The 13,919-nt window shown below is 47.0% G+C and overlaps 1 protein-coding gene across 4 annotated transcripts in view; it reads left to right on the top strand.

The window, feature by feature from the left end:
* Positions 1-13,919, top strand: part of ASIP (agouti signaling protein) — a 146,748-nt gene that overhangs the window by 52,436 nt on the left and 80,393 nt on the right. Inside the window, exons 1-2 of one of the 4 annotated variants that reach the window (XM_084775809.1) lie at positions 6,737-7,062; positions 7,212-7,319. The exons of 1 other annotated variant lie outside the window; for it this stretch is intronic. Coding sequence is in view for 1 of the 3 variants with exons in the window: in XM_084775808.1 (XP_084631934.1) it covers positions 9,055-9,227 (173 nt within the window). In the remaining 2 variants the exon portion in view is untranslated. Of the gene's footprint in view, positions 1-6,736; positions 7,063-7,211; positions 7,320-7,794; positions 8,181-8,910; positions 9,228-13,919 lie in introns of those variants that run through there. 2 more of the 4 variants (XM_084775810.1, XM_084775808.1) reach the window with 2 other exon arrangements.

The following is a 13,919-nucleotide window of genomic DNA, read 5'->3' as shown; positions in this document are numbered from 1 at the left end:
TGTCTAAAAAAAAACTCTCATAGGTTTGTTGTATTAGAGTGTACGAGAAAGTTCTAAAGTGACGGGTTTAATAGCATTACCGTTATAACAGGTTCATCCTCTACAGTTACTTGTCTTTAAAGAAAATTTACCATTAAAAGAATCTCATTAGGGTCAAGATTTACAAGCCCTCTCTTTTGTTTTATTTTAGTTTTTTTGGTTTTTTGAGACAAGATTTCTCTGTGTAGCCTTGGCTGTCCTGGACTCACTTTGTAGACCAGGCTGGCCTCGAACTCACAGCGATCCACCTCTCTCTGCCTCCCGAGTGCTGGGATTAGAGGCAGACGACACCATGCCAGGCAAGCCCTCTCTTTTGTAATCTCTTTAAGGGGAAGCATGACTCACATCCATTATCACCCACTGTCATGATGCTGAGTTAGATCAAACAAGGTAGAAACTGGTCACGAGTATCACGTGGGCAAGAGATGGGAGAAAACGTTTGCCAGACCCTGGCATGAGGGTATCACTCATATCTCCCTCACCATCGATTTGGTTTGTGTGAATGTGAGTGTGGACATGATCAGAGGACAAAGTTTGGAAGTTGGTTCTGTTGTCATCTACCACTGTGCTGAGGTGCGGTCTCTTTGTGTTTCATACTCCAAGCTAGTGTACTCAAGTGACGTAGTCTTTCTCTCTGTCTCTGTCTCTGTCTCTCCCTCCCTGTCTCTCTCTCCCTGTCTCTCTGTCTCTGTCTCTCTCTCTGTCTCCCTGTCTCTCTGTCTCTCTCTCTTTGTCTCTCTCTCTGTGTCTCTCTCTCTCTTTCTCTGTCTCTCTGTCTCTGTCTGTCTCTGTCTGTCTATCTCTGTGTGTGTGTCTCTCTCTGTCCACCCCCCCCCCCTCTGGTTTTTAGAGACAGGGTTTCCCTATGTAGCCTTGGCTGTCCTGGAACTCTTTTTATAGACCAGACTGGCCTTGAACTCGTAGATCTGCCAGCCTCTACCTCCCCAGTGTTGGGATTAAGGTGTGTGCCACCACGCCTGGGGAGGTAGGGCCTCTTTGTGCCTCATACTCCAGGCTAGCTCACTCAAGAGGTTCTGGCTGATTTTCTGTGTCACAGTAGGAGTGCAGATGTGGGCCACCACATCTGGCTTTTTATTTTTACACTTATTGATGTGTGTGTGGAGTGGTGGTGTATGTGCTCTCGAGGGCACTATGGAACACATGTGGAGGTCGGGAATTGAGGGGAGTTGGATGTCCATCCACCATGTGGGCTCTGGGGAGAGAGCTCAGACTGGCAGGCTTGGCAGCAAGCTCCTTTACTCGCTGAGCTGTCTTGCTGACCATCCCCCACATCCAGCTTTCTTAGTGGGTTCTGGGAGGTCGAACGCAGGTTGTCATATTTGCATGACATGTGCTCTTCCCTGATGAGCCATCTCCTCAGCCCATTATTATTATTATTATTATTATTATTATTATTATTATTATTATTATTATTTATCGTGTTTGCTGTGCTAGGGATTGAACTTAGGATCTCATTCATGCCCCTCAAGCAGTCTATCACTGAGCTCTACCCCAGCCTCACCTGGATATGTTTAAAAACCAACTAACTCTTCCAAAAAGTAAAGATACTCAAGTAAAAGGGGAAATATATATATTACATATGTGTGTGTGTCATTTTTCATAAGCAGAACATAATTTCACAGAAACAAAAGTTACTGATTCTAAATAATAACTGCTACCAGGAGAAAATATTAAGCATAAGGTCCATTTTCTGGCTTAAAAATGAAGTGGTTGGTTTTGATTGGCCAGGCAGTGGTGGCCAGCGCTCGGGAGGCAGAGGCAGGTGGATCACTGTGAGTTCGAGGCTAGCCTGGTCTACAAAGTGAGCCCAGGACAGCCAAGGCTACACAGAGAAACCCTGTCTCGAAAAACAAACAAACAAACAAACAAACAAACAAAAGAAGTGATTGTTGGTATCTGTTAATGGCATATCAGCCCCAAATGTGGTGCTTTCTAGGTGTGATACAGGCTTGACAGCAAACTGGAGAGAAACCTTGCTTTCTTATAAGGATGTAATTATTTGAGAATCACTATCTGTGTCTTATGCATCTCATTCATGACCTGCACATCTGCAAACAAAAGGTCTGATACATTAGAATAGATCAGGCCCAGGAGCTGGGCATAGTGGTGCACACTTGGGAAGCAGAGGCAGGTAGATCTCTGTGAGTTGGAGGACAGCCTGGTCTACAGAGTTCCAGGACACCCAGAGCTACATAGTGAGACCCTTGAAAAAACAAAACAAAGCAAAAAGGAAAGAAAAATCAAGCCTGGGGCATGGGGCTAAGACCTGGAGGCTGTCCACACCAATTCTGCAACCTTATGTAAGACTTGCCTTTTTGCAGTCTCTATGATGACCAGGTTAGAATGACACTCATAACACATGCTCAGTGGCTGGGTGGTGGTGGCTGCACACGGCTTTAATCCCAGCACTTGGGAGGCAGAGGCAGGGGAATCTCCATGAGTTTAAGGCCAACCTGGACTACAGAGTGGATTCCAGGATAGCCAGAGCTGTTACACAAAGTAAACCCTGTCTCAAAAAACCAACCAACCAAATGAAAATACTCAGAGATTGGGTGCCTGCATTAACCAGCATTAGAATAACTTAATCCAAACTGGTCTCTGGTCTCTGGGAAGCCGAACATGTTTGCTCAACTTCCACCTCTGCCAGTAAAGGGCTTAGCCTAAAGTCTAAGCAAGTTGTTGATGTGCCATAGGCCAGTAGATCCGAATGGATTTTAGGCACTGAACCCTACAAATGACAGTTCTTTCTCTTCTTTTGGACTTGGGTGTCTGACATTTATAACTACATTTATTCTTGGAATGGTCTTTCTGCACTGAGTGATAAAATAACTTCTAAGTAAGTTTCTTTTTATAAAAAAAAATGTTTTGTTATTACATTTGTTTGTGTGTGTGTGTGTGTGTGTGTGTGTGTGTCGGGGGCATATACTCAAAACCCAACTTGTGGGGTTGGTTTTCTTCTTCTATTATATAGTCCTAGGAATCAAACTCAGGCCATCTGCTTGGTGGCAGATGTCTGATCTGCTCAGCCATCTCATCAGATCTATAACGTCTCTCTTAAAGGTCACGTAGAGAAAGTGGTGTGCTCTGAGTGTGTCTTGCAAAGAAACAAACCACGCTACTGGTCCAAACTCCAGTCAGCCCTCAGGGTTGCTTGGCAACCACTTAATCCACCAAGTCACCTCACCAGTCCCTTCCCTTCCCGAACTTTAACTACCTTGTGGGAGCATAGTGGGCCATGCCTTGCTGTCTGCATGTCGAGGTCAGAGACAATGTGTGGGAGGTGGCTCTCACCTTCCATCTTGTGGGTCTGGGAATTGAACTCAGCTCCACAGACATGGCAGCCAAGTGCCTTTACTCACAGAGCCACCTCCCCTGGTGATGGCTCCCCGATCTCTCATTGCTTTTCATGTGACCATGACTGCTAATGACACCTAGCTATGGGACCACCCTTCTAACTACACTGGGCTTTCTAGATGTTTTTTCAGGGTAGCTTGAACTCAACACAAGTTTCTTAGTGTAGATCTTCTTTTTGTTGTTGTTGTTGTTTTGGGTTTGCTGGGGGGGTGTTGTTATTGTTTGGTTATATTTATTGTTATCTTTTTTTTTTTTTTTTTTTTTTTTTTTTTTTTTTTTTGGTTTTTTGAGCCAGAGTCCCTCTGTGTTAGCCTTGGCTGTCCTGGACTCCCTTTGTAGACCAGGCTGGCCTCGAACTCACAGCGATCCGCCTGCCTCTGCCTCCCGAGTGCTGGGATTAAAGGCGTGGGCCACCATGCCCGGCCCTATTGTTATCTTAAAAGAAGGTTGGCCTCAGACTTGTAGCAATCCTCCAGTCTCTACCTTCCACGTGCTCAGCATTACAGGCCTATGCAACCGCAACCGGCCTGGTGTGAGTTCTTTTGCTTACAGTAACTTAGTTGCCACATTTCCAAATAGGAAACAGCCTCAAATTAAGGTGCAAATCGAGCCTTGCGAAGATGAGAGGCGTTCTGAGCCACTGGACTTCAGGCAGCGTGTGGGTGTCTGGGAAGTCCAGCCTGCTTGCATGTGAATTTCCTGCTTGTGTCTTCGGAGCAGTTCAGCAACTTGAAATGTCTCTTGTGCATGAAAGGCCTCTGGTAAAGCCAGGATCTGACAGGTTTCTGACCTAGGACACCATCTGCCGCCATCAGAACCATGGCTTTACCGGTTATGAATGAAGGGATCTAAGACATGAAATTTAACTCTTTGGGGCTCCACTTTGCCCAGCTGTAAAGTGGAAACTGTTTGACAGCACTAAAGTGATTTTTTTTTTATAAATGAGATCTGAAAAGGGGGCAAGTACCACAGGAAACCACAGGCAACCATGGCTGTCTGCTTCATGTCTTAGGATACAATGTTAAGAACGAAATGTTCTCGTGTGACCTCAGCTGCAGCTGATGAGTGCCTGAGAGACTTCTTGCTGGGACAAGCTTCTTGGGAGGCCTGACTCCTCTCTAACAGCTCAACCCAGAACCTTGGAGATTTTGATTTTTTTTTCATTCTTCTAATAGTGGGGATTGAGCTCATATATTGCATGTGCCGGACAAATGCTCCATGTGGAGCTGTGCGACAGTTTGCTAATAGAGTTAACACTTTATTCCTGCAGCCTTCTCTCCTTTGTTTTTGGTTTTTTTGAGACAGGGTTTCTCTGTGTAGCCTTGGCTGTCCTGGACTCGCTCTGTAGACCAGGCTGGCCTCGAACTCACAGCGATCCGCCTGCCTCTGCCTCCCAAGTGCTGGGGATGAAAGACACAGTGCAATGGCTTTAATTTTACAGTATGGAGTGGAATATGCCAGATGATGCATATGGCTTTCTATCTGGCTATCAAAAGCTTAAGGGCTCATCATAAGAACATGACATTTCTTGGTCCATGGTAGATGTAATAATTTATATGATGCAAATTTTGAAGTGAAGATCTTCTCTTACCAACATTTATTCTCTTGAGTGTATGCTCTATTGATTTGCAAACGAAGTCGCCTATTACACGGTGCTGAACTGACTTGGTAACCCAGAGCATGACTCTAAATTAAAAACAGGATTGAAAATTTCTCACAAGTAAGGTGCAAACTGACAGAAAAGAGAGGAAGGAAGAAAAAAGAAAGAGAGAGAGAGAGAGAGAGAGAGAGAGAGAGAGAGAGAGATGGAGAGATGGAGAGAGGGAGAGAGAGACGGGGGTGGGAGGGGCGGTGCTGGTTCTGGGCTAGATTTTTTCTATACCCTAGACTTTGCTCGTCTAAGCTTGTCTGTGGCCTCTCAGTACATGTTACAACGCTGTCACTGTCCTCAGTGGGTATGTGCTGTTGGATGACTCGCTAGAACTGGGCTGAACACGGTGTCTTATTCCTGAAGCCATGCCTAGTTAGCAAAAAGCCCCCTAGCCATGAGATGGATAAGGACAACACTGTACCACCCAGGACTGCCAGAGGGACAGGACCCTGGCTTAAACCTCCTCTGCGTGGCAAGAAGGGCACTGGAGAATTTAAGGTGTTCGTCAGCTGTCAGCTGCCACGTCTGGGTTTTACCGCCAGTTCTTACGGAACAGTTGCTGATATGATCCTCCAGTATAAATTTTCCCCCTCCTGTAAGAGCTGGAATGGAAGAGCTCCAAACGGAAGGGAAGGAAAGGAAGTGACTTGATCTTGGGTGTATTGGGTATTTATAGACTGCTGATGAATTGCTTCCGCCCTCGGCTTTTAACTGTGATGGTCAAGCGGCATCTTACTCGTGTCTCCCCGCTGCAGAGGAAGGTTCAGTCACTACCTGTTAATAAACAAGTCAGAGACCACATTGTAGGGGCTTGCAGTCTGAAGGTGGAGACACCGGCAATAAGCACTAGAGAAGGTCCCGGAAGAAGAGATCAATGTGGGCCTAGGAGAGGTAAGGAAGGATCTGCAGGAAGCCTAAGAAGGTCTCAAAAAGGATGCCACTGTTGACAGAAGTGGATGAAACAGGCAAAGATCGCAGATTTCCTGACCACTGATGCTCAGTGAACCTCATTTTCTGACAAAGCAACTGTTTGTTTATTTTATTTTATTTTATTTTAATTGTTTTTTGAGGCAGGGTCTCTCTAAATAGTCCTGTCTGTCCTGGAACTGGTGGTCCTAGTGCTTGGCCTAGGCATGCACCACCATGCCCAGCAGTGGAGAAATTAAACGTGTCACAGGCAGAGGAGACACGAGACCCCTCAGGAGGAACTGCTGCAGAACGCGACATACAAGACGGTTTTCCCTTTGGAGGCTCTCTTTCCTTTACCAGGCATATGTAGCCATCCCACTGGCTTGAACATTTTCCTCACAGGGTTCTGGAGTTCATGGGGCCACTGACATTCCCATCACCCCACCTTACAGCAAGCATTTTCCAGAAAATTGCAGTAAGACAGAGGATTTGGGATTGTCCAACTCTTTCCCTGGGCACGCGATATCAGTTGCTGGGAACCTTTGAATCCTCCTCTTCTGTCTTTCTCCCGCTCCCTGCCCCCCCTTTCATGTTTTAGTTAGTGTTTATTTTTAAGACCTGACCTCATGTAGCCCAGGCTGGCCGCAAACCAGCTCTGTAGCTGAAGATGACCCAATCCTCCTTTCTCCTCTTCCCAGCGGTGACATCACAGGCGTGCTCCACAATGCTTCTCTCCAGCCGGAGTCCAGCCTCTGCCATGCTGGGCTCCCCAGGTTCAGGAGCTGTGCCTGTCCCACCAGACACATCAGCTCCATTCGCTTTGCGGGCGTCTCCGCTGAGGGCGTTATTTGCCCACATTCCTGATAAAGCACGGAGGCTCCGAGAGGGCAGACGGCTCAGCCTTAAATCACCGAGTCCAGACTGGCAGCTGGATCTGAAACCAGCCCTTTGATTCTCTCTGTGGTCCTCTACCTACTGGGCCCTGAGTGTCCAGAAACACGAGCCAGACCAGGAACGAAGCACTGATCTCGCTAAGACACGAGCTACACGAGGCAAAGCCACCGTGCAACACAGAGGAGCCCTTGCAGGTCTGGAGACAGAAGAGACAAACGGCCTCCTTGCTGGGTGCCCACCCAGACACAAGGAAGCAAGCTTGCATGGCATTTGCTCCCCTCCCCCTTGGCAGGGTTTGGTCAGGGCTACAGCCTCCTGACAACCTATTTAAACCAACTTGCAGGAACTGGCACCAAAGCCCCACTTCCCACCAGGCTGAGCCCTTGCGCCTCTGCAGTCTCGGAAGAGGGAGTCATTAGCTGAGACCTCCAGGAGCCAAGGGTCCCGGAAGGTATGCACTAAACTCCATCCAGATGTTGCCTTTGGTTTTGTACTTTGTCTCCTTTTTCTTTTTCTCTCTAATCATAATCAAAGGGTGAACAAGTTGTTTTCACATTATCAAGCAATGTAGGGGAAGACCGCTGTTTCCTTCTTTCCTGGGCAGGTCTGTGTCAAATAAGTGAACAAGATGCTTACAGTGTCTGGGTAATACAGACAAGGGCCTGAATTCGCAATTACTGCTTTATACACACAGCAGAATTACCAGGTAGGTAGACGGGTGTCGCAAACACTTCAGTAAAACGCAATTGGCGGCAACTGGCAAGACCGCTGTGTTTTCAGCTTCCAGGACTGTTTACCTGTGTTCTAAGGAGCCCATCTGTTTTAAACAGGAAACTGTTGTACCAATAGGGCAAATAGTAAGATATACACGTTGATTTATTAGAAAGGGAGAGACTATGAATGAAACTGCCTGGTGGTGTCTGAACATCTGAGTGCCCGGCAGCTTTATCATCCCCGGTGGGTAACAACCCCGCATCAGGCAGCTCACAAAACTGTTCTCCACCAGCCCAGCTCTCCGGGGGTTAACTTGCTGTGGGCTGGGATGAGGAAAAACAGACCTTCCTGGGCTGCAGCTCACTTGGCTGCCCTTCACCCCACACCTGAGCTGCTGCTCCCTCAGAGAGAACCTGTGGAAAGGCAGCTTAGCTGTGGCTGCCCTGCCCTGCAGGGCCTTCTGGCCAGTGGCCACTTCTGGTCGCAAGCTGGGTGCAGGACCAGGGCTGAAGGACACTGGGAACAGGAAGCTCAGCGACAAGGGGGTCTTGCTTCCAGTCCTCAACAGATGCCATTTTCAATGTTCTCATCTGAGTGGGTGAGTTTCAAATGTTTAGTCCTTAGACTGTGTGAGCAAAGGCTTCTCCATTTACCAGTTAAACACACAGATTAGAAACAAAGACTATTGAGGTGTTTTATTGAATTCCTTCTGACTATCCATAACTAACTCTTCAGCGGTGTTTTTTTGGGTACTTTTAAGTTTGATTGAACTCTTCAATAGAAAATATGTTTTAAAGGGAAACCAAACCAAACTATCCAATGCACGGCCGTGTGCCCTGCATTTTGACCCAGCCACAGAATGGTTTGGAAGACTCTCCGCAGACTGCCAGAGACTCTCGCATTCTATATGAAGAACCATAGATCTAAAAACTACGTCTTAATTTCAGTACACTTCTTTTCATCTGGAATTATCCTCATTGACCATAGAGAGTGGTTACTAACGAACCCTAGGACAGGGTCCCTGCACAGGGAGAGGTGAGTGTATCCGGAGGAAGAATTTTTTTTTCTCAGTGAGTGTTTTCATTAATATCGTATCTATGCTGTAGTCACATATCTTGTAGGAGGCATAATTATTTCCTTTCTCTTGTCAAGTCCCCTCAACTTTCCTCAGGATTTAATTTATTCCTGCTTCTTTGCGTCTCCTCTAGAATGCTTTCCCGCAGTTTAGCTATTTAGATGATTTGGCTCCGGTGCGCTCTGCTTACCGCAGTTTCAGAATCACACTTCCTGGTGTTATTTGGGTGCAAACTTTCCAAACTGTCTACGCACTTAAGTCATTGGAAAGGCAGCTGGCCTCAGAGCACACCTTACAGGCAGGATGCCAAACTAGCAGCAGAGAGGAGAAGGCTGGAGGTCTGGACCCTTCCTCGTGGCAGAACGCAGAGCCATACAGAGACGTGTGGACAAAGGGGATGATCCCTCACGAGGGGCTCAGCCATGTCGCAGAGCCAACAGCGCAGACCAGCAGAAGAGCAAATCCAGGCGGGAAGAGACCCACCACGCCTGGAAGCAGCCTCAGAAACGCAGCCAGCCTCGTGGTGCTCTGTGAAAATGAAGGGAAAGGCTGCAGAGAGCCACATGCAAGGTACAGACGTGCCTGGGTCATCTTCTGAAGACACAGGAGTGCACGCGGGATGGGGACACTAGCGCTGGTGGCTTTGCTGTGGGCACAGTCTGGGGCAGGACTGACCATGCAAAGGCAATTACCTGGAAACGGGGCCATCATAGCCTTTGATTTGGTTCCTCCAATATCCTGTCAGACAGATGAAGAAAAGGAGTCGACTCTTAACTCAGAAGAAATAGGTTGCAGGTTGAGGTATTTGGTTTCAGCCTCCTTCAGGTTGAGGCTTTCCAAGGCAGAATTGTGTGTGTTCAGGCAACCAAACACTGGGCACTATGGCTTTAGAATGCTTGCAGATTGAGACAGAAGGAAACTGTGGCCAGAGGGAGACAATTGGTCTTAATAGGCCGTCACTCTGTCCAGGGCAGTGACACTCACTTTGTGTAAGGGCTTTGAGAGGGACTCTTTCAGGTTGTGCAGGACAGTCTGGAGGAATCTCAGGGTGAAAAGAATTCCACCATGCCCTGCATTGCTCACACCAGGACAGTTTCTCTTTCAAGCCCTGGTGCCTGTGGGTAAGTACTCAGGCAGCAGGCAGCAGGCAGCAGGCAGCAGGCAGCGGCAAACTTGCCAGCGGCTGCAGTCAGACTTGGGAAGCGAAGGAGCCAAGTGCTCAGACTGGACAGAAACGGTGGAGAGCCAGATGCTACCAACAGGAGAAGCTTGCTGGGGAAATGGGAGCGAGGAACCAGAAAACTCGGACATCGGCCACAGGGTTCTGGGCCCTGGGCATCTTTGACTGAGTCAAGAAAGACAGCTCTGGAGGAAAGTGTGCGCGGAGAAAGACTGGCAGTTAGAGAAACTGCTTTCTGCTGGGTGGAGAAGATTTACCCAGAATTGGGGAAATCAGAAAGAGCTGTACAGCCAGGGTCTGAATCCAATTTAAATACCTGTGTGGCTGGCTCTAGCGGGAACATGCAGAACCCTCGGAGGGCTGCTGTGTGCTCAGAGGCGGCTAGTGTGAGGAAAACGCAGAGGGATGGGCCCTGGGACAGGGGAAGGGTTCGATCCACGCCTTGACTGGCCTCGGCAAAGACAGGATCCGGATAGAAATTGCCTGCTGGGGAGCCGGGAGCTGGGTCCTCACCTGACCCCCGAGGTTGAGCTTCTAAAATTTGCCCCCTTCATTTCTGGGTACTCTTTGGAAAGGATCAGTGTGGAGGGAAAGTCCTAAACAGGAAACTTTCTAATTCGCTGTTTGGATCTTGTTGTGCATTTGTCAGGATGCAGGGTGTGCATTTAAAGATGGGTTTTGCAGACTTGTCTCTCTACCTTCTGTTGCCCGTGAGACTTTTTCGTACTCAGTAGCCTCCACAGGCTTCCAACTTAGCCTGCAACAAGCAGTAAAATAAAAATTTGCTTCTTCGGCTGTCAGGGATTCTTGTAAGTAACTTGAGAGGAGAATGAACCGGCCTCCGCTGGGAGAGAGGGGACAGTCCCACGTCGTCGACGGTGACAGTTGATTCTTTTACGATCGCTTTATTTGAAAGCTATCCTCATATCTTGCCGCTGCCCACCCTCCTCCGCCCCTCACAAACTCCTAAATGTTCTGGACATGTTTATACTTCTTCTTCTTTTTTTTTTTTTTTTGCTTTTATTTTGAGAATGGGTCTCATTCGGCCCAGGCTGGAAACTCTCTGACCTTGAGTTTTTGGTCAGCATTCTCCCGATAAGTGTGGACCTTAAAGTGTGCAGTCCACACTTGGCTATATTTTAAGTTTAAAAAAAAATTATTGAGGAAAACACACAGGAAATGTTCAGCTTAATGAATTTTTACTATGACTACTCCCAGAAAAACAGAACCTGCGTCTAGAAAGAAGAAATGACAAGCGCTGAAAAGCCTCCCCTTCTTGGAGTCAACACTCACCTTCCCCTAAGGGAGGCCACAAACCTGAGTCCTAATGCCACACGTTAAGTTTTGTCTGTTTTGCGTACCTTCTCTATGTGTGTGCGTTTTTATGAATGGCTTCATTTGCTTTTTGCACCATCTTATTTCGTGCTTTTATGTATTGCAAAGTTTAACTGAACTTTCTATGAGTATTGGCAACCCACATTTTTTTGTGGGTAAATCCCACTAAATGTGGTACCTACGTGGAACCTTCGGATTGATAGGCAGAAACGATATTCCTTCTCATTCATCATTCCTGATCTCTACAAGATTCTTAATTTCAGGCAATTGCTTGTATTTCAGTTCTGTCTGCTTATCCATTTATTGGAGATACGGGTCTTGAACTCAGGGCTCCGTTCATGCGAGGCACTGGCCTGCATAAATTAACGCTTCAGAATCAGGCTTTTATTCTCATGATAACTTTTCTTTCAGTTCGTGGGTCATATTCGTCTGAAACCCTCTAGGGCACTCACACAGAGGCAGTGGACGGAAGGACTACGGTCCTCTGCTGTGTTCCTTATGTTCATGGAGGAATTACTCCACCGTTCTCCCCTCAGAAGGTGGTTGCTTCATTCTTTCAACCAACAGTATTTACCCAGTACTTTCTATCTGGTAGCTCTATTCCAGACGGTGGGACTACAGTGTTTTATTTTTAGATAGGCTTTTATTTATCCTGGTGTCAAACTCCCAACAGTCCTTCTGTCTCAGCCTCCTGGACGTGCGGGTCTACAGGCACGCCCCAGCGTTCAGCTTACAATGCAGTGTTAGAGGAAAAAATCATCGCGGTAGACTCTGGTGCTAAAGCACTTCCAGCACAACTGAGCACGCACATAAAAGTCTCAGCGCTGGGGAAACGTAGGAGGGAGTTCTCTGGAGCCTGCTGGCCAGTCTAGTTAAATCACTGAGCCTGGGCTCTGTGAGAGACCCGCTCTCAAAAACTAAGGTGAGAGTGACAGGCACCCACACACACAAAGGACAGAAAACATTGAAAACGGAACATGCAAATATATGTGTAACTCGTACAAAATTCTCAAAAAATACAAATTTAAGTTACAACAACAAAAACAACAAAACCAAAACTGAACAACCCAAGACAAAAATGAACAGATAACGGCACTACTAAAATGGCAATAAGGAAGGTGACCCTAAAGGCTAACCGGAAGGCACTTACTTTGGAGGGGGCAGGACAGCTCTGTGAGGAGACGAAGGCAGGAATAGGACAAGCAATAGGAACAAGCTACGTTCACCAAGAGCTGTGGACATCGTGTTTCCAGCGGAAGAAACAGCAAGTCCCAGGACTAGGCATGAGACAGCGAGAGCGGTGTGGCTGTCCAGTGAACAGGGAGGGCGGGACGAGCGAGCACGGGGAAGCCAGATGGAGGCCAGACCGTGGAGGCCCCGTCCAAGCCGCCGTGAGGAGCTTGGACCTTCGCAAGCAACAGCAGAGCGGTTTCAACCATGTTGCGATGTGTTCTCAGTTTTCCTTTTTTTTTTTTTTAAACATGGAGATACAGTTCCCAGGCAGAGAGCAGTGTAGGTGATGTGTGTTGAGTGTGAAACGTTCCGACAGTCGCACTGCCAGGCAGGGTTCCAAAATGGCCAAAGTTTTTATTGTTGTTTTGAGACGGATTCCTACTATGTTGCTCAGGCTGGCCTGAAGGTTTGAGGTCAAGAGCTCCTGGTTTGCAACCGGCTGGCACAACAGGCTCCTGCAGCTGCCCCTGGCTACAGTGCATTTTTACGGTCCCTCCAGCAAGCCTGTAAGAATCTCCTGCCAAGTCCACTGGCACATGCCAGGAGGGCTCAAGAGGCTCGGGCGAGAGTGAGATTCGGAGGCAAGCCTAAACTATATAACAAGACTTTGCCCCAAACCTACAAAACAAAAACGACAAGAAACAAACAAACAAAAAATCCTAAACTCCTCTTTTCCACATTCTCACAAACATCTGGAAATAAGAGATTTTGGGGGTAGAAGTGCTTTGATTTTTCCCCCCTTAGGTATTCTAAGTAGATGCAAATGGTATCCCAGGTGGCTTTGTTTCTTTGCTGCATAATGTTTATTGATCATTTAGTATTTTCCTTTACAGTCCCTGTCTCGAGGTTTAATATTTAAATAAAGTTGGATGAGTGCATATGCATCCATGGTGATCTGTTTCAGCGTGGGCACACAGGCGTGCCATGGCACACACGTGAAAGTCAGAAGACAGTTTTTGTGAGTTGGTTCTCACTTTTCACCTTTATATGGACCCCAGGCACCAAACTCAGATCTTTAAAATTGTTTTTTAAAAATATTTATGTATTATATATATAGCGTTCTGCCTACATGTGTGCCTGCATGCTAGAAAAGGCACCAGATCACATCATAGATGGTTGTGAGCCACCACATGGTTGCTGGGAATTGAACTCAGGGCCTTTGGAAGAACAGCCAGTGCTCTTAACCTCTGAGCCATCTCTCCAGCCCCCAGAACTTTAAATTTGTACAGCAAGTGCTTTTACCAGTTGAGCCCTGTTGCTGGCCCTTCTGGGTTGTAAAGACAGGATTTTGCTGTGTCTCCTGAAGTGGGTTCAACTTCTTAGGCTTAAGCCAGTTTTTCACGTCAGTCTTCTTAGGACCCAGGACTACAGTCACACTGTTACACTGTTACACCTTTTAAAATTGTTCCTGTTTATCTTTTTACTATTGATTGGGTGTTATTTGTATATAGAGGTTTTTATTTATCAGATATGTGTATTATTCTCCTAGTATATACTTCGTATATTTATTTTAT

Source organism: Acomys minous, assembly GCF_964271855.1.
Source record: "Acomys minous genome assembly, chromosome: 3".
NCBI classification, from domain to species: Eukaryota; Metazoa; Chordata; class Mammalia; order Rodentia; family Muridae; genus Acomys; species Acomys minous.
Note: the sequence above shows the minus strand (reverse complement) of the source record. Positions and strands in the feature narration are given on the sequence as shown.